The 25,412-nt window shown below is 36.7% G+C and overlaps 1 protein-coding gene across 7 annotated transcripts in view; it reads right to left on the bottom strand.

The window, feature by feature from the left end:
- Positions 1-229: 229 nt before the first annotated feature.
- Positions 230-25,412, bottom strand: part of LOC135587054 (uncharacterized) — a 28,480-nt gene continuing 3,297 nt past the window's right edge. For 2 of the 7 annotated variants that reach the window (XM_065082982.1, XM_065082983.1), the window contains exons 5-23: positions 23,546-25,401; positions 19,299-19,384; positions 18,827-19,204; positions 18,642-18,725; positions 18,099-18,566; positions 14,698-14,767; positions 6,985-7,183; positions 6,735-6,847; positions 6,399-6,617; positions 5,893-6,146; positions 5,515-5,739; positions 5,225-5,446; positions 5,061-5,114; positions 4,828-4,893; positions 4,605-4,742; positions 4,223-4,276; positions 2,717-2,776; positions 1,003-1,395; positions 230-922 (exon numbers count right to left, since the gene is read on the bottom strand). In XM_065082982.1, coding sequence (XP_064939054.1) covers positions 758-922; positions 1,003-1,395; positions 2,717-2,776; positions 4,223-4,276; positions 4,605-4,742; positions 4,828-4,893; positions 5,061-5,114; positions 5,225-5,446; positions 5,515-5,739; positions 5,893-6,146; positions 6,399-6,617; positions 6,735-6,847; positions 6,985-7,183; positions 14,698-14,767; positions 18,099-18,566; positions 18,642-18,725; positions 18,827-19,204; positions 19,299-19,384; positions 23,546-24,791 — 4,494 coding nt within the window. In that variant the 5' untranslated portion in view covers positions 24,792-25,401 and the 3' untranslated portion in view covers positions 230-757. The remainder of the gene's footprint in view (positions 923-1,002; positions 1,396-2,716; positions 2,777-4,222; positions 4,277-4,604; positions 4,743-4,827; positions 4,894-5,060; positions 5,115-5,224; positions 5,447-5,514; positions 5,740-5,892; positions 6,147-6,398; positions 6,618-6,734; positions 6,848-6,984; positions 7,184-14,697; positions 14,768-18,098; positions 18,567-18,641; positions 18,726-18,826; positions 19,205-19,298; positions 19,385-23,545; positions 25,402-25,412) is intronic. The other 5 variants (XM_065082987.1, XM_065082988.1, XM_065082985.1 and 2 more) reach the window with 5 other exon arrangements.

The raw sequence follows: 25,412 nt of genomic DNA, 5'->3' as shown, positions 1-25,412 counted from the left end.
AAAAGAAAGCTGCAAGGACACAGAATATAAGCACAGAACCAAACAACTAAAAACCAACCAAATAACTAGTCTTTCAGTAAAAAGTAGAGATTAAGCTTCATGAAATACAGCACACTAAAGTGACATTTACAATCAACAATTGCTACCTTTGCAACCAATTGCCCACTGAGTGATTCCTGCAACATGTTAAAAGCAACATGATACTGTATTTCCTAAAACTCGTAAATGCTGAACTTTCAACTATGTAATTTTCCATTTTCTGCAATATCATAATGATGACACTAACAAGAAACCTGGGCAAAGAAAATAGCTACCAGTCCTTAAAAAAAAAGGCCCAGATATCAGGATACCAAGAATGTACAAATAATTTAAACCTGAAACCTAAATGATCCTATACCCACATATACAGATGCATGGCAGGAGCCAAGTTCCTAGTGTACCCATGAAGCCGGGAGCCGATGGCAGGCAGCCTATGGTTGGCAGTCAACAGACACTGAAGCCCAAATCATACGTTAATGGAAACTCCCTCTTGCCCTTTGTACATTTTTTCTTCGATAGATATACAAACTTGATATCGAAATTTGCTTCGTGGTCGCATCTTTGTCGTATGAATACATTGGCGAACCCTCTCTTCATCAGCCTTTCTGTTTTTGCAACATCAGCACACCAACCAACCTGCACTCTCTTTTGAAATTGTACACTGGGCCACCCTGGTTTCCATTAGTGAAAGAAAGCACCGACAGGCGCATTTTTGCAACTAACCACCCAGCTCTCGTGGCTCACAAGACTCCAAATCCTGGGTAATTGGCTTTTCTTTAGAAAGAGAGCCAACAGGAACATAAAAGAATCCTTTAGGAAGCCGTTGATTCTGCATAGAAGCTTGGTCTGAAGTCATCACAAGCTCCTTCTGGAAAGTCTCAGTCTGGTAGATCACAAAAATAAGATCACAGAAATTGCCATCATTCCAGAACAATTAAAGTAAATCAAAGCAGACATTACTACCTTTCTTGCCTTAGCATTCTTTTCTCCATCTTCTGCTGATCTCCTTGAAGCAATAGATGTTGATCTGCGTGGAAGTTGCTTACCAGCAAAAGATTCCCTATTGGCTAATTTCCATTTATATGATAGTTGTGATGTAGAGCTGTCATCAGTGTTTCTATCAAAGTCCCTATTGTTCAAGGAAAACCTAATTTTGTTTTTACCAGAAACGGTACTGTCCACAGTGATCTCGTCTGATCTTTGAACTGTTCCACTGTAGGATCTATTATTTATAGAGGTTGTAGCAGATTCAGAACTAGTGCCAGTTGGGAAAAAGGAACTCCTTACAAGCACTGAATACGCAACACAATCCCTTCTTGAAGCAAGTATGTCATGTGAACAAAGAACCAACTCTTTCTGTTAAAAATGGATTAGTTAATAAACCATTTACAAAATATGCCATACTGCAACTGACCAGCAAACAGCACATAATATGGTAAAATAATGACAATCAACACATGTTTACTTTGAGAACAACTCTAAAGATTAACTTCGGCAACTAAATCTTCAATGGACCAGAGGCAACCTACAGCGGCTATCTACTAAAAATGCATATGAGGAACATGCAAATATTTTATATTTTATGGGCCTTGTGTATAATCCAAAGAAAAAGTGACTGTGGTTCCCCACAACTGTTACCTAGAAGTATATTTGTAACAAATACCAAATCGAGGCATTTAATTTCCTGCAAGTAGACTAGTTTCAGGTAACGCAACTAAAGAATCTGCAAGTGGAATTGCAGGCAAACTACCAATGAACAAGTAACCAAAGTCCATGTTATACATGCAATAATATATAATAGGCAAAATGTAGTGTAATATCAGTGAAGATAATACAAAATTCAAATTATCAAATAGATTAATGAATTATGTTTAAATGATCGTTCTAACAAGAGAATGCCCTGTCATTCGGAGTCTAGAGTTATCATCCTACTCTCCTTGTAGTCAACCAAATAGTTAGGTTGCATTTGCTGATGCAATTTGCAACTATTATCAGGGGCAACCAAGCAAATGTAAATTAGATCTCTACTTGCAGGCCTTTATAGCCGCCTGCATTCATATTTACAAGCATCTATGGTCACGCGCATGGATATGCACCTCCATCTCTGAGCATACCATGTTTCTTATAAATAAAATAAAATGTATAACAATATTCCCATGCAAAGAAGATATATTGTATACTATAAAAGCGCACTACGACCAGATGCAGATACACAGGGTTCAAGTAGGTGTAGAGAGATGCTGGAGGAACCAAGATGAAACCAAAATACGAACGATGTTTTTTCATGAATAGCTAACTAAAACATACAACATTATGGGTCATCATACAGGCTATGGTATGGATATACAACGTAAAATTCTCCATGGATTCCTGGAATATTATGTGCCCCCATGGTATGTTTAAATCACTTAGTTTACTTGCAATGACAAGCAAGGCCTTGGCATTCATCAATTAATCAAGTATGTGTTTAATTGGGTCAGAAACAAGGGTGGTAACATGTTAAAGGACCAGAAGCTATTATAAAGCAGGCTTGATTGCGTACAAAAAAAATTCAGAAATAGAAATAATAGGAACAATCAAACAAATAGTCAAGCTAGATAAGTTGCCATCAAAATGAGAACAGATATGGATTTTAAAAATTAAAATGAAAATACAGACATTAGTTAGAGATAGGTACCTTTAATTTTTCTCTTTTGATAATGCGTTCACAAAGAAGACGCAATTTTTCCAATTCAACCTGTAGCAACAGAAACTAAATTAGCAAAGCCACTCATGTGACATAAGCAATATAAACCCAAATTAAATCATTTATGCAACACAATGTCAGACGATTAAAATTTCATAACCACAAAACAACACAAACATGCTTATCTAATTAAATAACCCTCTAATGATAGACGGCATCTAAATTATCCACCACCTACGAAAATTCCACTTCAACTCACATACTAACCAGCAGACACCTTTATAGTTCAACAAAAACATCAAGAACAAACAAAGCTGCAGTGTCCCAATATGAAACCTTTGTGGTTCGTCTTTAGAAACCTAACAAACAACTCAATCTGAAACCAAAATTTGCAACCTACTAGTCCAGGGACAACAAAAGGTAGTTGTGTCCTTTAATCTTCCACTTCTCTTTTTCTTTTCTTTTTTTCATATACTGAGATTAGTTTTCTTGGAGAAGATTAGAAGAACCAGTAAATGTTCAAATCATCTGATAGACAACATTTCCACTGAGGATCTCCTTAGAGAATCAAAGGATGCAGGTCACCAAAAATTTATTCTATACACTATCTTGGCTTAGGAACCCCAAAAATAACAACAACATAAATGCTTACAAATAGTTTTAGTAACTTTCTAATTTGCAAATAGCAGTAATATAATATAGTGAAAAGCTGCCTTACCATTCACTAAGGCAACATTATATAGAGCAGTACTACAAGGCTATGACATTTACTCTATGCAATCATTATTAAAATTTAAAACTACATGAAAAAATTATGCAATTCAAAAGAACAATAAGAAAAACAAAAAAAAAAAACTAAAGATTGTAAAGGGAAGTTTAAACCAAGAAAAAAAAACTGATAGTAGCAAATATGCAGCTATATAAGTTGGTTCTGAAATTTTTTGTATACTTATGAGAAGGATAGTACAACAAAAAATCAGCTTCAATTAATTTAAATTTCATGCCACTACATTCGGCTGTGTTCAGAATAAATGAACAAAAATTAAAGAAATTTTGGGCACATGGCCATTCCGATATGACTCTGCATTTGCAAATGTGTCCTATAACATGTAACTTTATACTACTACTTCATCCAACTATGCCGTGGATGACTCAAATTTAATTTAATTGACACAAGGATTTGTGAACTACGACATTTCACAGCTTCTACCTCTTTTCATCAATATTTTAAAGCCTAATAAAGGTTTCTAACTCTGCCACTTTCTGTTGTCTGTCGAATCTTATCTTCAACATATATGTTACCATTCTGTAGATCAATGATACAAATGAAATATATCTGAACAAATATTTGAAGATGACCAGAATAAAAGGAATTAACTTCAGTGCAAAACCCAAAATATGGATCAGCATTTATATATGAGGTAAAGCCATGAAATGCAATGCAACATGCAACCACCCAAAACAAAATTACTGGTTCAAGGTATAGTACAATCTCACCCGTATTTGTTTTAAGCTCTTCAGATCCTCAGCTCCACATTGCTGGTTGTCAGCCTGAAAATCAGATCAAAGCTACAGTAAGACAGTGTAAAAGGCCAAACAAGTATAAGATTGATATGGTGATATCTCAAACACAAAAAGAACCGAAGGTTTATACGACTTCAAATGTCAGTTTTTTTCCTAATCATGTGAATGAACTTTTTTTCTTCTTGCATTTTTCTTTCATTTCTTTTCTGGTTGCAAACTGGAATAAGGTACAGTACTGATTCTTGATGCTTTTTCTAAACAAATATTTTTATCATTAGGATGTCAGATGAAGAAAATTTCCCTATTCAAGTTATGCAGAAGTAGAAGTGTAATACAACAGGTAAAACATAAAAACCTCTCTCTGCTCTATGCTATGCTTGCCACAATAAGCCTTATGTTGTAAGCTTGCACCAGTGGCCTTGGCATTCATGTAAAATCCAGCAGCTCTAGCACAGGAAGGATGAAAAGTATATTGACAGTGTCCATAGCTGCACTGCACTAGGAAAACATAAATGATCAGAAAATATTTTGATATAAGATTTTGTATAACTGTGCCAAACCATGGGAAAGAGCTAAACCTTTAGGCATGCACCAAAATTGAAATAACAGATACCACAAGTGTCCTTTTCCTTCAAAATAGTGTCCTGCAAAAAAACACAACAAAGAGGGACATTTCACATATTACTAATAATAGTGATACAACAAAACAATGAGCAGGAATTGTTTATAGAAATTATCTGTTGTGTATAATTGGGAAAATATGAAATGAACAAAAATATACAGAAAGCAAATCATAGCAACACAAATTTACCATTCCTTCCACTAGATTTTCTTGCCCTCTTCTGAACTTCGACTCCAACAGCCACTAAAATGTAAAAAATGGTACAATTTCTTCTGTGAGATAATGAAATGCTGGTGACACCAAGAGAAACCTAAATTCAATAAATATCACCATAGGAAGGCTAAATAGATTACCTCTGCACATAAAGCATGAACCCACTGACCATCTGCTGACTTTCTAAAGGCACCGGTTGCACCACCACATAAGCCACATTGAGCTATAGCAGCAGATCTATCCTTGCCATCTGTTTGACTTTTAGGACTAGTAGATGGCAAGGACATGTCCTCGCATAGCTCACATTTCCATGAAGCAATTGGATTTCTAAGCCTACGGTAGCAATCTAAGTGAACAGCAACCTGCCAGGCGTGTCAGTATTAATATGAATTTCACAAGAAATCATTAAGACCTACTGTATGTAAACTACCTTGCAGCTTGAACAGACAAAGATCCGGTTCAATATTGTCTCAGTTCGCATGCAAATTTCACATGACAGTGCATTATCTTTTAAAAGATCTGGCATCTGAAAAGCCAGAGAATGCTTATCTGATGATAGTTTAGCAACGGATGACCTCAAAGCCTCTCTTGCCCGAGGCACCGATGCAGTGGAGAACCCTGCTCTACCAGTTGCAGCATTGACTTTTATAGAGCTCTATCGACAAGGAAAATAAAGTGGTTGAAGAAGAAAGATCATTTGTATGAATATATAAAATATATATATAAACATATATATATATATATATATATATATATATATATATATATATATATATATATATGACACCAATAAGAGAAGTAATTTCACCTCTTGAGTTGCTGAGATGATCTCATCATTTGAATCTTTCCTTAATGAAGAGTTTCTTGATGAAGCTGCAGCTGCTGCAGCAGCAGCAGCAAGTACAGCCTGGGCTTCTTTGTGCCTTCTCTCTTTCCTTCCCCGCTTCTTTGCTTCTCTAACTTCACGGAGAAACTGATTCACAAGGATTAAATCCCATTTGTGTTTATTTGAAGCATTTAGCTCATGTGAAAGATTCTGGACAATCTTCAACAATAAATCTTCTGCAGAATGACAATAATGATTTAATGAAAGCAAGTGGAGATAAATAAAGATCATAAATACTATTCAAATCACTATAAAGATAAAGTTCAAAGAAAACAGATCTCAAAGCCATGATCATATACTTCAATGACATCTGTACCAAACGAATAGAGATTGACATTTTCTTCCAAAAACACATTTTTAAGTGCATGTTTCCAGTGGAACAAAAGTAAAATTATAATAATAAATATATATATAGAAAATGGCTTCACCATAACTATGCTTGACCACAACATCATTATCGAGTAGCCTTGCTTGTAAGTAAATTATTTCCCCCTCCACTTCATCTTCAGGGGAAAGTCCCAAGATACCCATCCTTTTAGCTTTAGAAAGCTGGTCGAGATTTGTCATATCCAATGAATGGTTTGTACCGGTGCAGGAACAAGACAGTCTTTGTTGAGTGCAGGAAGGGCACAAAATATTAGCTGAATCTGTAAAACAAGTTTTTTTTTATGAAAGTGAAATGGACAATGATATGATTATGGCTTAAAGAACAATTCACAACGTCCACAGAGTCTTGGATGTAGACACTCCTTACAAGGACTTACCATTGAAGAAAGGAACTCTAGGGTTGTTCTTGAAGAACACAGAGTTCTGCATATGCATCAACTTCTTCTTGATCAATGGATGAATATTAGAAATTGAACAAAATCCATCATTTCTGCACAATAAAAAAAGAATTAAAAATGCATATATACAAATTAATTATATTCATAGTGATGTGGAAATTAACGTATTAAGTTAAGAAGCATTATGAGAACCATACTGGAGAATTATTCAAGAACTTATCAAACTTACTCTAGATCAAATTTACTAGAAAGCAGCACATTGTCACTTTCAAAATTCTTAGAGCAATCCCTCTGCGAGCCATATGGTATTGTGGTATTAGCATCAGCTTGGTTGCTTTTACAATCAAGAGAAGACACCTTCTCCACAGCATCATCCACCTTATACTCTGCATCAGACAAGTCACTGTGACCAACATTGGAGGGGCTTCCTGTCCAAAATATGCAATTAAATCACACCACTGCATAATTACAAATGAAGGGAGTTCCATACTTCACCTGTTTAGTTATAAGCCTGAATAGCTCTTTGTATTTATAAAAATGTGCGCAGCAAACAGAATGTCATAAATATAAGGTATAGCTTATGGTATAGCTTATGAGAACATCTCTCTAATTGAAGTATAATCCAGTAAACTCTAGAACTTATATAAGAACTTCGGCCTGACACTACCCATGGATTTGCATCAGCCCTTGGCATTTGGCAAGCTAGTCAAGCCACAGCAAGAATGCTGGCAGCAGGACATCCAACTCTTGGGATCTTGCATTTTACAGACGAGTACTCTTGCAAACCATCAAAAGCTAATCAAAACTAATCTGAATCATACAGACTAAGAACCTACTACAATGTTATGGACTGCCAACATACTTCAGAAATGATTCTGTAAATATAATTATAAGCAGCCCTTAAAAAAGATTTTGTGAACGAAATTATGCAGCAATCTTCCCAATGAAACTAATTGGTATAGTCAATAGACTTGTGATACCAGAATATACTGTGTACAAGTACAATAAGAAGTTTGCAGTGCCTGAAATGTGCTTGTGGAGAAAAAGAAAGGTAAAGGTTAATTTTCAGGAAGCATCTAGCAACTACCGTTCCATATGGTACAAACTGATCACAAAGGTTGACTATGCTCATGCTCAACAGCCGGATCTTAGAGTCCAGCTTCCTTAAGCCTTTGCACTACCAAAGCCAATACATAACATATTAAGTTAATAAATACCAAAACCATACTGTACCACCAGTAGGTACCTCCTACTTTAAACATCTATCTTGTGCACATAAATTGTACAGAATAAGAGTTTCTAAGGAACTATAGACAAGCACCTACTATCTAGATGTTTTTACATCTTTCAGAAAAATTGTCTTTACTAATTGCTTCTTCCAACAAAATTAAGAATAATAAAAATCCAGGTTTGCAATCTAATGCCGATCGGTACCACCAATCCGGGCCCAGACTGGTGCATACCAGTCGGTACCAGTGTACCATATGTCCATATACTGGTATGTACCATCAAACCAAAAAAGCCCCCAAAAACCAAAAAAAATACTTGGAAAATAAAAAACCCTATTTTTAAACCTTTTAATCATAATGTAATGCAATCTGGGGTGTTACAAATTGAAACATGTCGATAACGGTCGAAGCGTCATGTTTTAATCGTATTGCCCGAGATTTGGGATGTACCACCACCTCTTAAATTGGGCCCGATACAGGGCAGTCCGCATGAGAGCCTCTGAGCGGCACATACCACCCATAGCACTTGTACCATACCGTATCGGGTGAAATTGAATTCCTTGATAAAAATAATATTACATTGAGAGTTGTACAGCCAAGTAATAAATAATCTACTATAATTAGGTAACTAACAAAGTCCTGAATACGCAAATCTGGGCCATATTATGCAGCATTTCCATATCAACAAATAGTTAAGACTCTTATTGCTGCATAAACATACATTTGTAGAACTACAAATATATGTGAGTTTCAAACTTCATTGTTTCTATAAAACATACTCAATGATGTGTTGTTCGTCTAATAAGTGACATTTACTCCTTTATTACTTGCATGAAGGGTTGTAACTGATATAAGTTATATCATATCACATCATATTATACTACAGCATAATATTTTATCAAGCAGTGACAGTGAGAATGCATATGATTGAAAAATTGGAGCCAATCATTCAGCAGATTCATGTACAACATGGAGAACTCTTTTATGCTATCTGATTATGTACTTATCAGCACACGTTTGCAATATAAAAGTTCTAAATTCAAACTGTCACATCTCACCTATTGCATCCATCAACACTAACTATAGCTAAACAACAAAATCTGTAAAAGAAAATGGATATTATTATCACAAAACCCTAAGAGTCACAACGCCAGCCAACGACTTTCATCGATAGCAACTCAGAACAATCATTTATATCATTTAAAAAAATATTGAAAACCAAGGAAATGGACCCATCAGCATTTTCCTAAGTTCCCAACTTACACAAACAGCCACATATGGAGGTTTCTGAAAAATTCTAATGGCCATGTCATGTCTAAGTTTCATCCAGCAACACCAACCACGAGTAAGAACAAATTTTGGAAAATAGATATTGTTGTCACCCAATCCTAAGCATCACAACAGCAGAAAGGGACCTCAACTGATCGCAGCTCAGAACAATCATTTTCGTCATTTCAGAGAAAAAAATAAATTTTCAAAACCAATGAAAAGGAATTTTAATAATCATGTCTACTTGTTTCATCCACCAACACCAACGCAATTTTTCACAACCAATGAAATGGACCAGCACTATCCTAATCTCCCAGCATATACAAATTGCATCATCTGGTTGAGAGGGGTCAGTTCCTTAATAGTTCATAGAGAGATTATACTTGTCAAGCCATATTATAGGTGATGTGAATTGAAGATGGTAAGAGGCAAAGATTTGTGGGAAAAAATTGCATACAGAACTTACCTAAAGAACTAAAGAAAAAAACAGATGACAATGTCACAAAAAGGAAAAAACCTTCGATTCTCATGTCATCAACAGTCTTGCACCTAAGGTTCAAACAAGGTTCGCAATTTCGTACCGGAGTATCGAGATCAACTTGGTATGGTACGGTACGAGTATACCAAGCGGTACGCTCTGGCATACTGCTCGGTATATATATATGTATGTATATATATGTATATATATATATATATATATATCGACGACGTCGCCTCGTTTCTTCTCCCTGCGAAGATGAGGAGAATTCGCCGACGACGCCGAGGCCTCGGCGCCTCAGACGAGGAGGAGGTAACATCTCATTTGCAGCATCCAACGAGAGAGTGCGACGATGGATCGGGATCGTCGAGGGAGAGCGACGTCGGATCTTCAGGTTCTCCCTTTTCTTCTCCCTCTTCTTCTCCCTTCTTCCTTCTCCCTCGGCTAATACCGCTTCGTAGCGGTCAGCGAATGTCGAAATCGACCATCACCGACCGATTTTGCATGGTAACGGGGTGAAAACAACCCCAATCGACGATATCGTCCGGTAGTGGGCGGTGCGCGTACTGGTTTACTGACGGACCGGTACATACCACCAGGTACGGACGGTATCATTCGAAATTAAAAACCCAAGTTTCAAATACCAGTTGGACCAATATGTATTGATCGGCATTTATTGTTTCGACTAAGGATTGGTACTGGACCATTGAGGTTGGTAGCTATTAGAAATTATTTTTAATTTCAACTTTTTGAGGATATGAGGTGGTACCAGTTGGTAGATTGCTCAGGATCGAATCAACATCTAAATTATTGATTGCACTACCTTATAACTTAACCAAAATCACTACTAAAATCCAAATCACCTCAAAATCCACGTTAGTTAAGATTAATAGTTACAATTAACACCAAACCATAAAGCTTCCGGATGATCTTTTAGAAAATATTGTTTCACAAGAACAATTTGGAGATCACAATCAACTAGAGCTAATTTGATCAAGATTGACAAATTGGCAGGATCAAGCTCAGTCAAAAAAATAATTTTAAATAAAAATTATAAAAAAGTAGAACAATATGAAAATTAAACATAACATAAAATTTTAGAAAATAAAATTATCATATTATTCTACCATAATATGGTTAAAAAAAGATATGAAACTAAAACATAAAAGATAACAATGAAGAATAATAGACAAAAATTCAAAAAAATGACTATATTATAATCATTAGAAAATAACATTATACAAATATATCATTGCAATAAACGACCATATATTTCACACAAAAAAGATTCAAAGTCCACCTTCCAGAAGCCGGAAATAAAGCACAATATGGACACAATATTTCTGAAGTAATGGGTACAGCAAAAACAAAAAGAGAATAAAATATTTACAAAAAATACCCATGGGATATGGAACTAAGTATAAATGTCATGGCTTCTCTTTCTCTAAGATGGCATCCTTTTCTTTAAAAAAACTAAGAGTTGCTCACTGTCCTTCCCTTTTCTCAGTATATTTTCTTCTCTTTGGCTTACCGGTAAAGGATGACAAACATATAAAGTGATAACACATGGCAAGTGCGAGGGTTGTAGTAACTAGCAAACACAATAGTAGCAGTGCCTTCTTTATTCGCAACTCGGCTTCTGTCTCCTACTTGCCCCCTTAGGTAACTTTCCTTTCTTCTCTCCTTTAAACGTTGTCAAATTAGCTAGGGTTGGTTCAAGCGACCAACTCCAATTGAGTATAACCATTTCCAATCAATTCCAACCAAAGGTTAAAAATCAAATATAATCAGATCGGCCTTCAACACTAACAATACATATCGATCATATACCATATTGAAATTAATTGATACCACAAAGGAGAGTAGCATTGTTTATATTCACAAATGGAATTCTTTGTGTATGGGAAAATCAGGCTCAAGTCACTTCAACCTGAACACATTGTTGGGATTCCTTAGCTACTAGTCATTTGCATAACTACCAAGAATGATCGATATTATTTTTAATCAATTGCAGGTGGATAATCCATCAATGGTAAGGTCAAGTACCATCAACAACTCACTGATTGACATTCCAGAAAATGCTGATACATGGGCACTTTATTTATTGGCAAACCATCAGAGAAATGAACAATGGACAAAAGCCAACTACTGTCAGGTGACCAAGATCAATAGCTTACAAACTACAAAGGTGTCGTGGTGATCACCAACTGTCTACCACGGTCAAATATCATCAGCCAGTAATATACGTTAAACATCGATTATTGAGCAGTTGTGAGTTGACCAGTCCAACGAATATCAGCAAATTGGTATTACAAGACAACAAATGGTGAACGAACTATAATTACAATCCAAAAACCTACCAGCAATAACCAAACAACAATCTATTGCCCAACTGTTTACTAGTAATCCACTGGAGACCAATAATCATTGACACCAGCTCAGTCAGCAAAGGCTGATAATCTAACCATCCCTAATGTTTCTGACTAGTTAACTATGACAAAAAGGAAAGATGAATCAGTTTGAAACATATATGGACAGGCAACCAAACAGTTAAAGTCATGAAAATACAAGTATCCACTAGCCCCTTCTTGGTAAATCACTAAATCAAACAAAAAAATGGAAAGTGCTTTTTTGTGTCCAAATTTGCTCATTGAAATCAAATAAGCTAAACCTAAAACAACCCTTTATGAATATCTCACAAGCATTGAAATCTAGTATGAGTTCCATGTAAAGGCAAATTAAGATTTCGAAAAATCCATCACCAATAACAGAGATGACTACCTCGACATATTTCACAAATAATTTGAACTTGTCACAAAATCCTGTTATATTATGAAAAAAATTATTGTTTGCAATACCGTACCATACCGCTCGGTACGGGCAGTACATCGATACACCTTAGTGTACTATATGTCGATATAACTCGGTATAGCTTGGTGTGTACCATACCGACAGCTGATCGGTACATCGGTATGGTATGGTATTCAGAACCTTGGAAAAAATCATCTTGTCTTGCCTGGTTTAGGATCAGGTCTTCCATTGCCATAACCTCCCTGTTATCAGAAGAATCGAACACACAGAGGAAATATAATTGCAGAAAAACGAGAGACACATAAGGGAAAAGTTAATCTTCTGGGCACTTTGGAGGGCAAGGAACACAAATTTTTCTAGTACATACTTAAAGACCACCCTGCCCCTAAATGGAACAACAATAAGTTATCCTTGAACAAGGATCAACATCCCAAACAAATATTTGCATGGCTTTGATAATTTTCTTCTTGCTCTAGGTCATGTATCCAATCTTGATTCTCCCTTCCTCGCACAGTCTATCTTCTTTCTATGGGAAAAATACAGAAAGAATATAGCCACCAATTTATTCAAGAATTCAGGTTTCATAATATGTCGCAATCTCTAAGCAAATTTGCTTTTTTGAAACAAGTTTATGAAAATTCTTTGTAATAATTCACAACAAATTAAGGATATCAATGTCCAAACAACATCATAATCGTGCCAGCACATAGTATACTTGATCATCGACTGCAAATTCAGTCGAAACAGTATGGTACAACCCATATTTATAGGTCGATACCCGGTTTGAGGACCAGGTCTGTTTCAGCAGAAATCAGGCTGATATAAGTACACTTTCGACCAAATTTCGACCATTACAAGTTGCCACCATTGGCTAATTTTCTGTGGCATATTTAAGCCCCATTGGGCTACCTCCTCTTCCCCAGTATTACTCTTACTCTTGGTTTTTTAGCCTAAACATGGTTAAGCTCGCTAGTTACCTTCCAAACCTATTAGGGAAGGTTCAATTGGATAACAAGTGGGAATAGTGGAACTCTTCAGATCAAGGTAATCTTATGATTTAATCTTTAGATTAATTTCAATTAATTAGCTTGAAATTAATGTATATTTTGTGTGATTAGGCCTAATTAGACCATGTTATGTGAATTGGAATAAGAGCTTATTATTTCACGTACATCAAAACGGATGTAGGCTTGATCTATTTGGATATAGTCATCATAGATTTTCCAATTTGTAGAATTTTCAATTTGTAGATAATGATCAAATGTTTTCTTTTTTAGGGAAATGACCCCAAAGCAAGGATCTTATGGTCCGGCATGGAACCACCCTAGTCGTTTGGACAGCATCATCATTGGCAATATGTCCATTGTGACTGCATCGGTCGGGATGGAGGAATAATCCATATAGAGCGGCATTTGGCCAATGGAGTTCACAATGTCGTGAAATTGACATGAGTTCCCTGCAGATAAGAAGCCATTCCGAGAAGACCACGGTGCACGGAAAGCACTTAAACTATAGGAGCAACTCAATCGAGAGGAATCTAATAGATGCGCTATGGAGGAGCGTACGAGGATCATGGCCATGAAGTTGACTCAACCTTGCAACCAACATCAAGCTTCCTTGGAGCATCAACACATATACAAGGGGGCGATGAGATATCAGGCAACTCAGTATGAGCATGACAGTGTGATAGTGTTCTTCGATGGATCCATAAAGATAAGAATGCCGTCGAACCTTAGCCACTAAGAAATTTGATTCTGTATTCTATTGTTTTATAGCTCAGATTTTCTTTATTCCTATTTAGTTTGATTCTATAAACCAAGAAAGTAGGTGAAAGAACCCTAAAGTAGAGTTTTTTTTCTAATTTCTAGCTGGTTTTCCTATCGTTTTTCAAATGTTGATATTTATCGATGTATCTAGTGTCAGTCCACCATATGTACCAGTCCGGTACACCAGTATTGGATGGTACATACCAATCCGACCTGGATTTAGTACTACCATTGTGAGACCCACAAAATTGCAAGCCTTGTAATAGTCCATATTTCCACCGGCCATAACATAAACAAAAGACTAAGTGATATAAAAATGGATTTATATAAAGGAAGTAAAAATAAAGGAAATACATAAGGGGATAAAATAAAGGATAAGAACAGCATACTTTTCTGCCCTCCATTTGGATCCAGAGGAAAAATGGAATCCTCAATCTTAAACATGTCTTCAATTATCTGCTACAATTAACGTTACACCATTAGGAAAAAAATCTTAATTCAAGTAAATAACTCCATTTCATAGACATACTAAGTTGTTCATTGGTGCATAAAAGTCAAATTCAATCAGGTCAAAAGTGACATAGCAAAAAGGGGGCAGAATCATCATCTTGGAGACGATAGCTGCCACATTGCCTGATCTAATGATCCTTAGGTACACAATGTAAAACCTGATGATGTGTCTTCACAAGAAAAGCAACATCACTATGCTTGAATAAAAGTTTCTATACACACTTGTTCAAAACAAGAGCATGCAACCATCCTGATTTTTTCATCACCCAAGACAAGGATTGCCATCATTGGCTATAATGCACCCACAGTGAATTATTTCAATACAAGCATCAGTAATGGTGCCCTTCACATGATAAGAGAAATGTCCGCAAAAAAAAAAAACTAAGGCACATTCCAACAAAATAATTTGCCGAGGCCTTGTCCCGTGACAATACTCAACTAGTACATTCACATAACATACTGGTCTGTTACAAGATAAGCACAAACAGACACTGGAGACCCTGAATCATGTGGTCTGGTCTGCACTGGTCCTTGAATGGGTACGTTGCAACATGGAATAACACAAGCTGAAAGATAAAATAAGGCCTTGTCCCCACCAATGCGGGTTGGGGAGTAGTGTAAATGTTTTATCTCTGAAAACAGAGAAGTTCTATCCATGAATGATAATCACTTGAAAGAAGCAACCTCACCACGATGCCAGGGCTAATGCTATAACACAACCTGAGTGATATGTTAATTAATAACTTCTTCCAAGTTATAAATAGGAGATGATTTTCAAAGAGAAATGCTCTAACCAGATCAATTATCAATACAAGATAAAATGCACCAAAGCCCATCAAATCATTATGAAGAATGAACGAGGATGGTGTAGATAAAATCTCCACTATCTGATCTTGAAAATGATGCATTGATCAGTTCCAATTCCTAGTAAAATTTGATCAAACCTGGACCAATGCACAACTGTGTCAGAACAAACTAGGAAATTACTAAGATTTGTTTGGTTTCAACTACGAAGTTCCATAGCAAACTCGCATAACTTCTCAAAAAGCACCACCCCGCAACTTGTGGTTTATCTTCTACACAAGATTTGAGCCAAATGAAATAATTAACTCAGTCAACTGCCATGCTGCATTAAGAGGATAGAACGCTTATGATGGGTTCTACTGGAAAAGATAGTCATCACGTTAATTGCAACAGCATAAAAAAGGAGATAACAGAAAAAGGAAGAGATATTGAGAACTAAAGAGCAGAGGACTGGATAAAAGCTAGATACCCAAAGAAACAACTGTAATCTCTCACTAATTAACATGAAAAGTTGATAACAACTTATAATTACTATAATAACTCAAAACCCTTATCTATTTACCAAGGAATTAAAGTGGATTGCCCATTATGCTTCTCATAGTTTCTCTAAACCATGCCTTTTTATCTTGAGAGTTGAATACTATTAGGACTCATAGGCATTGCTGAACATAGTCTTAAACAGGACACTATAACCAGTCACTTTCTTTCCTCGATAAGATTCTTCTTTTGACGAAGTTAATATCTTACTGATTCTTTCAACCTGACTCTAAAAGAATCAAAATTCATCATATTAACTATCTCTAACTACAGTTAAAAAATCATGTAAATGCAACTAAATTTCAGTTCAAAAACAAATGTTGAATTAACAAGATAAGATACTCAGCCACATACTGGTATAGCCTTGTTCTAATTTTGTACCAGGATGACACTGACTGCAGCCAGAAAAAGACCCATTCACACCAGGAAGGCCTCAATATAGTGTGTGATACATAGTTGAATGGCATGAGGCATGAGCAATAAAATTTTCTGTACAGGGTAAGTAGATAATGATATCTTGAGTCTGGAGGATAAGAATCAAGTTACTTGTACCATAGAATTAAAGGTCCTTGTATCATCAAATCAGACATGGATATTTTCAAATCTAAAGTCTGAATAAAAAATCTATATCTAGACTCGGATTAATGTAAGATTAACATTCACCTTATGACCTTAAAAACATTAGCAATAGTAATCTCGGTCTCATTCAATAACAACAATAACAAAGCCATAAAGTCCCAACTATTTGGGATCGGCTACATTGATCTTTTGTCATTATTGAGATTTGTAAAGAGCCATATGTTTAGTTAAGTTAACAGTATTTAAATCTCAGTCTCATTAATGGACAAAATTTTACTGAGTTGTCTCATTCTCATGTGATGCACTGGTACAAAAGTGAACAATTTCCATTTGATCATCTTTGGAGATCAGAGACCAGAACAACGATGAATGAACATTCTGATTAAAAAAACTTGAGGTAAAAGAAAACACAGTAGTGAAGTATTACATTCTAACAGGAAGTTGAGAGGAGACTCATGCAAAACAACTCTGGTCAGAGCTTAGAAATTTAAAGCTGGCATACACTATTTCTAATCATTGCCACAAATCTAAACTTCCAAGTTATTAGATAGGCTGTAGCCAGGATCTCAATTATATGTGTATCTGGTTATGGTAGGTCAACAACACAGCTGGACAAGTGACTGCACAACCAGCCATCATGCAGACCCAACACTGATGCATGCTCAGAAGGCAACACGAATTCTTGGGATGCAAATCCTATCCATAAGATGCTATGGCTAGTAGATTACACCTAATAGGAAACAACAGAAGCAGAAAACTAAGCATCAATCTGACCCATAAGCAGTTAAAGGTGTAAATTATTTGGTTTAAACTGTCATTCCCATCTCCATTTCCATTGTCAAAAGTTAATTAATAGTTACATACTATATTAAAATTCACAAGTAGTGGTCAACTAAAAGCAAAACTAGAGAGAGTGAGGGTTAATTTGGAAGTAATATCTAAATAAACAACTTAAACGTAACTGGTGGTGACTTTTATGTTGGTAAAAAAAAATTAATAGGCAGTATAAATTGTTCTAGGAACTGCACCAAACTGTAAAACAATTTGTTTTGATTTGGTTTCTGAGTGAAAACAGTACTTGTTTGGTTGTAATCCCATAGAAATGGGAGCAAACTAGACTGTACCACACCCACAAGAAATGGTTAGACACTTACGAGAGCTAGAAGGTGAATAATTCAAGAAAATCTAGAGATACATTATGGAACAATAAACATTTAAAATGACCAAGATATATGAAACATGTGAATGCCTGCAAATGAACATTACAAAATCTGAATAATTTTCACCTGTGAGATCAATGCCAAGCCAGTCCTTAAGAATAAATGCAAACATTTTCAAACTTGTGAATTAGAGTCGTTACCATCTCCGGAAGATTTTGCTCATTTGACAAACTCTCAACGAGATTGGAACATTTCCTGCCATTAATATCTCCTTTCACATCTTCACTGATGACAACTGGCATGTCATCAGTCTCGTCAACTATTTTCCTGTTACCGTTCGCCAGAACTGAAGCTACTCCAGATGAATGCAATGCTTTGTTATTTTTCAGTATCCTGATGTTGCTTTTCGTTCTCCGCCGTGGTGGTAATGACTTAATCAGAACAGCATCTAACACTTCAACATCTGTCATCTTATCACCAGCTAGTTTATTTTCAGGATCTTTTACTGCAGCAGCATTTGAACCGTCAATATCTTTGCCTTTAATATCTGATGATATTGCAGGGCTACTTCTAACTCTTGATTGTTGCAAAGCGGACATATGTATAGAACTCTGAAGCCATTTGATAATTTTCAATCTCAACCCAGGTGAAAAGGATGTTGTTTCTCCCTGCCAAATAAATGAGATACTTCAATTAAAAAACAGGCACACTATGAAGTAAGCAAATATATGTTTCCCACATACAACAAGAGCTGCTTGTAAAGAATCCAATGAGATGCCCATCTCTGCTGCAACTTCATCAGCACTGATTTTACCTCGATCAATTAGCTGCACAAATAACAAAGAAAAGCATGCAAAAATATGGCAGCATTCCTTGACAATTGCATCCATATAAGTTAAACACAAACAGTCAGTTCACAACATCATACCTTTCTTAGAACTGCAGCAACATCAACAGGAGTTCTGTTATTTCCACTGTCAATGACTCCACCAGAATCCATCTCTGCATCTGAACCTGCTTGATTACCTTCAGAAGCAATCCTACCAGCCACAGCATTCTGCTCCATATCCGTGTCCATTTGTACTAACTTTTCCGAGTTCAAGTTTGTAATTTCATTTTGCACCATGCTTTTATCCCTGCTCTTGCGAGTAAATCGCACTTTTGGAAGCCTTTTAGCAGCTAGAACAGCAGACGAAGGCTCAGCTTCTAAAGAGTGATCACCAACAGCCAACATATTCTTTGGATCTTTAACACTGTCCATACCTTGAATAGTATAGTGCTTTGAGCAAAAAACTCGCAATTCAACCTACAAAGTATTGAAAAAGAAATAACTTAGCATTTGTAAGCCAAATGCAAAGGCCAGAGCTTATGTGGAAGGAAGAGAAACAGTGAAAAATCACATTATCACATCCAAACTTTCCCCATATCTCCATTTGATGCTTTGACTCCCTTGCACACAGAGGGTGAAAAGATGTCCTGCATGTTCCTGAAATATTCCACACATACCAGTTACCATAACCAGAAAAGTTAAAAATTAAGAACCAAGAAACTATAATGAGTACTAAATAATTCCAACTTGAACCATAAACTGTCCATAAAAAATATCATCTTATTTAGTCTACAAAAAATGTGCTTTGCTTTATTTCATGAATTCCCATGCACACTTGTTAGTGATTCTGAAGGCATATGAGGCTGCATATGCATTCCGCATAGGCACAATTGTGAATGAATGACTTCACATATTCAGTCCACACAGACTCGTTATATGGCTAAAAGTTTCCGCAGCCACAATTTGCCTCTTGAGTATTAAGTATTCTATAACAAGCCTACTACAATGGATTATCATCCATGATAATATCATGCTAATCTCTGAGACCCTTAACTAACAATTTATTAGTGCTTCCTTAAAAATCATATCAAATTGTAGACTATTTATTGTTCAAATTACATCATATGCTTCTAATTGGCACTAAGTGGCATACATTGGTTCAAATATTTTAATAGTAACCTCATATCCAGGTTGCTTATAAACTTAGACAAGAAATGTTATTATTTGTGAACAACAACATATAGCCCTGATAGATGATAAAATACAGAACAATATTTTATTGGGCACCTCATATCGATATTTATCCTAGATAATCCAGAACATTTACAACATAAGATTCGACTCCAGAACTCAAATCATAGCATTAATCCCAACTAAACTTCCATAAAAAAAAATTTGTTATCATAAAACATACACCACAGAGGATCAATCTATATATATGGCTAGTAAGTTCAACCATGCAAAAAAAGGTAAAAACTTAAAGTTGATCTTGATGTAATCCTACAATTACAAGCCACTCACTAAATACATCCCAAATAATCCTACCAGTAGTGAATGCTCTATCATGCATACATTTTATCACATCAATATAATTACTTCTCTAAAACCCAATCTGTAGAACCTCTACCATTGGCTCTTCTCAAATCGATACAAATGAGATGCAAATCTTTCTTTGTTTCTCTATGTTTTTCATAATTGTCTAAATAACTAAATAACTTCTCATGTTCCCAAACAAATCTTGCAAACACTTGTTTTGCATCTTATTTCTTCCTCCGATCATCCTTTTTCAAAAATTCATAGTGTTAATTCGCCTATATGAGTATCAACCTTAGCCATATAAATTGGTACCAAAAGAAAATTCCTCCTCCATTCATCAGCCATTTTCTATTCCTCAAATTTTATTATAAAAAATAATCCAGATTTCTGATCCCCTAAACCTACAAAGACATCATCAGGTCCAACCCTCTTACACATTTTCATCCTTTTTAAAGCATCTTCACCTTAATTATTCTAATTTTATGAATAAATCTATAATTTTTAGCCTTTTCATTATTGTTTGCGTATAAGGCTTTGTTATATACAGGATAATAACTTGTAAAAAATTGTCTTCATTAATAATTTATAAAAAATTTATCCAACTTCCTTAATCTCCATATCGTTAACAAGCACATTATGATATTTATCTTTATGCAGTTAATGTATCTAAATCACCACTCTTCCTTTCCTTAACTTCAACAATGTGATAAATGTCCTTTTCACCATTTTTAAAACTTAGGATTCATAAAACCTTGTATTTTCCAATATAGCTTTTTTTTACTACTGTATATCTTCTAAATTCTCCGTGTTTTTACAAGTTTGTTGTTCTTTAGGCTCTAGAGCATACTTCTGTTGTGCTCTTTGTACTTCTTCATGCCACTACCAACTCTCGCTTAAGGCTAGAAAATTCTTTTTAGAATATCCAACAATCTACTTTAGCACATTCATAATCTTACCGGTTATCAAAGCCCATGTCATATTAAAATTATCTCCATCCAAATTCCAAATATTTTCTTTCTTCAATCTACTCTTTAAAACTCTTGTATCTTTTAAGTTCCATCATCTAATTCAAAGAAAACTGCCTGATATTCTTATCATCTCCCATTTCCTATAACATACAGCAAGTTCACCAATCTCTGCTGATTAATCAAGCTTTCTCTATACATCATAATTCTTATATGTAACTCTATCTATTTAGTACAAAAATAATGTATGCACTCTGATAAGTAATCAAATGCTATCTCTTTTCATAAAGTGAATATTAACAATTATAAATATGGTAAGTTATAACAAAATCTAAAATCATATTTCCCTCTTTGTTCCTCTTCCAACATCAAAAACCCCATTCGACCCTTATTTCTCCATGTTCTCTCTCTATATGGCCATGTAAATCCTATGCAATGATGAATTTTCTTTTAATTGAAGAAAATCCTTGAATAAATCCATCTCTCTTTTCTATTATCTGATCATGCTTAAGAGGCATAAGCACTTATAACATTCAATATCTCTGCTAATAGTACAAATATTATCTATCTACAACTCTCTTATCCTACACAACATTATTCTTCAGACCCTTATCTATAATAGTATCTATCTCTTTCAGTACATCAAGTAGTATATATTTTAAGTTGTTGACCTAATCCTATGATTCTGGATGAACTATTTTCCCTGCACTCATCCAAAAGAATGCACAAACCATTCCGTTACTCATTTTGCACCACATCTGTCACTGATATGATGTGTCACTTCCAGTCAACCTCCGTAGAGTTAAAGAAATCAAACATATCATCTTCTAATGTGATTTCAAGTAACTGAACCAACTTTTTGCACCACAAGTGGGTTGCCAATAATTAAATTTAAACATAGATCCACAAAGAAAACTAAGACGACCTCAAGGGTTCTTATGTAAAAAAAAAGTCAAAAAGATTATAAGGCCCTAAATATGCTTTGGCTATGGAGGCAATGGGTAGGTTTAACAAAAAACAATGTTGTATGACCACAAAACAAAAGAAAAACTGGAAATAGTGAAGGCCCATATTTTATTGAATATGACAGTTATGCATGCTTGTGTGGTTTTCATCCTTCATCCAATCAATTGTACTAGTAGATATAGCTATGCCATATACCTAAAAACATCATGAAATTGATCAGTTGGAAGTAGCCAGCATGAGATGATGCTTTCTAAAAGTTGCTCACCAAGGATTTCTTTTATAAGGTCAGAATCAACAGTAAACTGAACTAATTAGTTTACAAGGAACTGAGCTAGTCCTCTAGAGTTTAGAATTCCATTGAGACATTTACGAGACCTAGGTTTTCAGACAAACATAGAAATGAGAAAGAAGCGGGTGGGAAGGTTATGGGAGAAGGCTTGTCAAACCAGAAAGACTTGAAGCCACTGTATACCACATCCATCATCTATACTTGCACATTTGCTTTTCCACATCCACCATCATCAACACTAACATCTTCTTACTGTCCCCCTTCCCCACAGTCATCAATATGCCTCCGCCATTATGCTACCATAAGCCAAAGGCAGTAATCATGGAAAATGCTAAAAGGGTGTTTCACTCTTTTAAGATTTAAACTTCAAAACCAATCATGAAGAATAAAAGTTTCATAGAATCTTACACTTTTTTACCAATAGCTGGTGGCAGTTGGCTTTTATCAAAAATTGATAATGTCAAGTTGCAAATATTGATAAATCAGAATTTTACATAATCAGTCTTCTACTGGAAGTTTTGCCAAAAAGAAACTCCATGACCGCACAAATATGATGTCAATCTAAATGCCAACTAATTATAAACCTAAATAGATCTATGATGTCAACAAAGCTGGACAATTAACACCTGAACTAGGAATTGATTCCCTTCACTGTCCATACAGATTTTCAGAAGTAGCTTTCATGCACCACAAAATCATGCTAAGATCAAATGTCATATTTCTTGCTCACTGAAGGAACAAAACTGAGACAGCAAACATGTCTCAAGATTAGCCACTATAATTTAGAGATAATCAAGAAGAAAAAAATTAAATGAAGTACGTAGGGCTATCGACAGGACAAGAAAGTTATAACAAGGCTGTTGCATCGAGAAATTTGACAAATTACATCCCACTCATCAAGCATAAACGGCAAAAAAAAGTGTTACCAACATCATACTTAAATCGTGTTATTTGCTGCAGCAAATGCTTACTAACTAAAACAAGCTAACTAAAGTTGAACATTTAGCAGTATATGAGAACTGAAAAGGAAAAACCATAAAAGATCATTGGAGGAGATCTTACCATGACTACACCGTATGCATACACCATGCTTCACCTTGCAAACATTACATACGAGTCTCCTACGTCTGTCTTCTATGCCTCCCATGTTCATAGCCAGTTCCATTGATCCAGTATCTACCACATGCACTTCTGGTGTCCATAGACTGCAAAACAAGTGCATAAACTTTGTACTAGTGCCACTTGTGTTCAGAGAAGAATCCCCTTTCACCATTTTCAATGCTCCACCTTCTTTAGGGCACAGCAAGCATGGCCTTAGACCAGGCTCCTGACCATCTCTCTCTAAAATTTCTCCTGTTGTTTCTAAATGCTTACACCAAGAGCACAACCAAACCCCCTCTGGAACCTCAAGCACTCCATAACATTTCTGGTGCACCAAGACGTTGCAAGAATGGCAGCGAAGCAACTTATTTGACTCTGCTCTAGTCTCTGGAGAACAACAGAAATCACAGAGAGAAGCTCCCGATAATGAATTAGGGAGCAGCAATATCCTATCCAAGCCAGCATCTCCACCCAAGAGCTTTCTTTTCTTATTGGGGCGCTCTGATGTGAGCACGAATCGTTCCTTTGAGCCCAAAATCCAATGCAAAGACGAATGGTCATCATCTCCCCCTTGTATGGATAATGTATCACCACCAACTGTCACAACCTTGTCTACTTCCATTTGTTGAGCCTCCTCAGCTGCCTGAACATTCTCAGTGTCCTTGACTTGCTGCGAGACTACCTCTTCCTTCTTAGGCGATGAAATAGAACTCAATTCAACTGCATCAGCAACCAAGTTATCATATTTCTGGCCATCCCCCGTGCCAATTCCAGTCACCTGCATGGCAAGGCACGAGTCCAGCAAACCGGGACCCAACGGGAGCTTCGGCACCAACATGTCAATATCGTCCAGGGTGACTGGTCGGAAGAACTCCTCAGTCTCATCCCACACGGTCGAAGGCTTTCTGTTCCCCAAAGGCTTCTCGGAGGTCTCTCCCTGTGACTTCTTGTGCTTTCTGTGGCCCTCCGAGGCCCGCAATAGGAAGGAGGCCAACCCCGAGGGCAGCGTCGGAACCCTAGGGGTGGATTCCTCGGCGTCGAAGGGGCACCGGAACGAAAGTGCCTTCCGTGCCTGCGCAAGGAGATCCACGCCCGGAAGGCCCGCCTCCGACGGAGCGGCAGCAGGGGAGGGATCCTCCTCGGCGTCGGGGCGACCGTCGGCGCCTCTACCGACCATGTTCCGATGGGGGCATCGCGGGGGCCTCATGGTCGGGTGTCGCCGGGACGGCAGCCCGACATCGCCGGAACCCTAATCGGAAGGGTGACTCGCTCGAGCGGGACGACGACGAGCCGAAGCGGTGGAGGAGTCGGGAAGGACGCTAGGGTTAGGGTTTCGAGCTCTGGTTTCCCCTCTTTTCGATTTCTTTTTTTTCTTTTTTTCTTTTTTTCTTTTCCGCTTCGGTTACGGATCCGAAGAGAGAGAGAGAGAGAGAGAGAGAGAGAAGGGGGTGGGGAATTCGATCGTCTATTTCTTTTCCTTTTTCTTTTTCTTTTTCTCTTTTCCTTCTCCTATTGGGTTTGGGTTCGGCACGAGAGGCGAGGGAGGAGAGGAAGGTCTGCGCACGCGTAACAACCCTTAAATAGGGGAAGGAGAGCGCATCGGAGACGCATCTGACGACTTCAAGAGGGCGAAGATTTGTTGCTGGGCACGAATATTAACCAAGTGTTGATAAAGTGTCAAGGCGGATATCGTAACGTGGCACCGTCAAAGCGAGAGGGCCGCAGATAACGACGTCCAACTACGGATTCCCGTCGGGTTGACGAGACGGGCCCGTCTTCCATGGGCCCATATACTGGCCCAAAACACTTAATAAGTCCTGCGGGTAGG

The sequence above is a fragment of the Musa acuminata genome, chromosome BXJ1-9, assembly GCF_036884655.1.
Source record: "Musa acuminata AAA Group cultivar baxijiao chromosome BXJ1-9, Cavendish_Baxijiao_AAA, whole genome shotgun sequence".
Taxonomy (NCBI): domain Eukaryota; kingdom Viridiplantae; phylum Streptophyta; class Magnoliopsida; order Zingiberales; family Musaceae; genus Musa; species Musa acuminata.
Note: the sequence above shows the minus strand (reverse complement) of the source record. Positions and strands in the feature narration are given on the sequence as shown.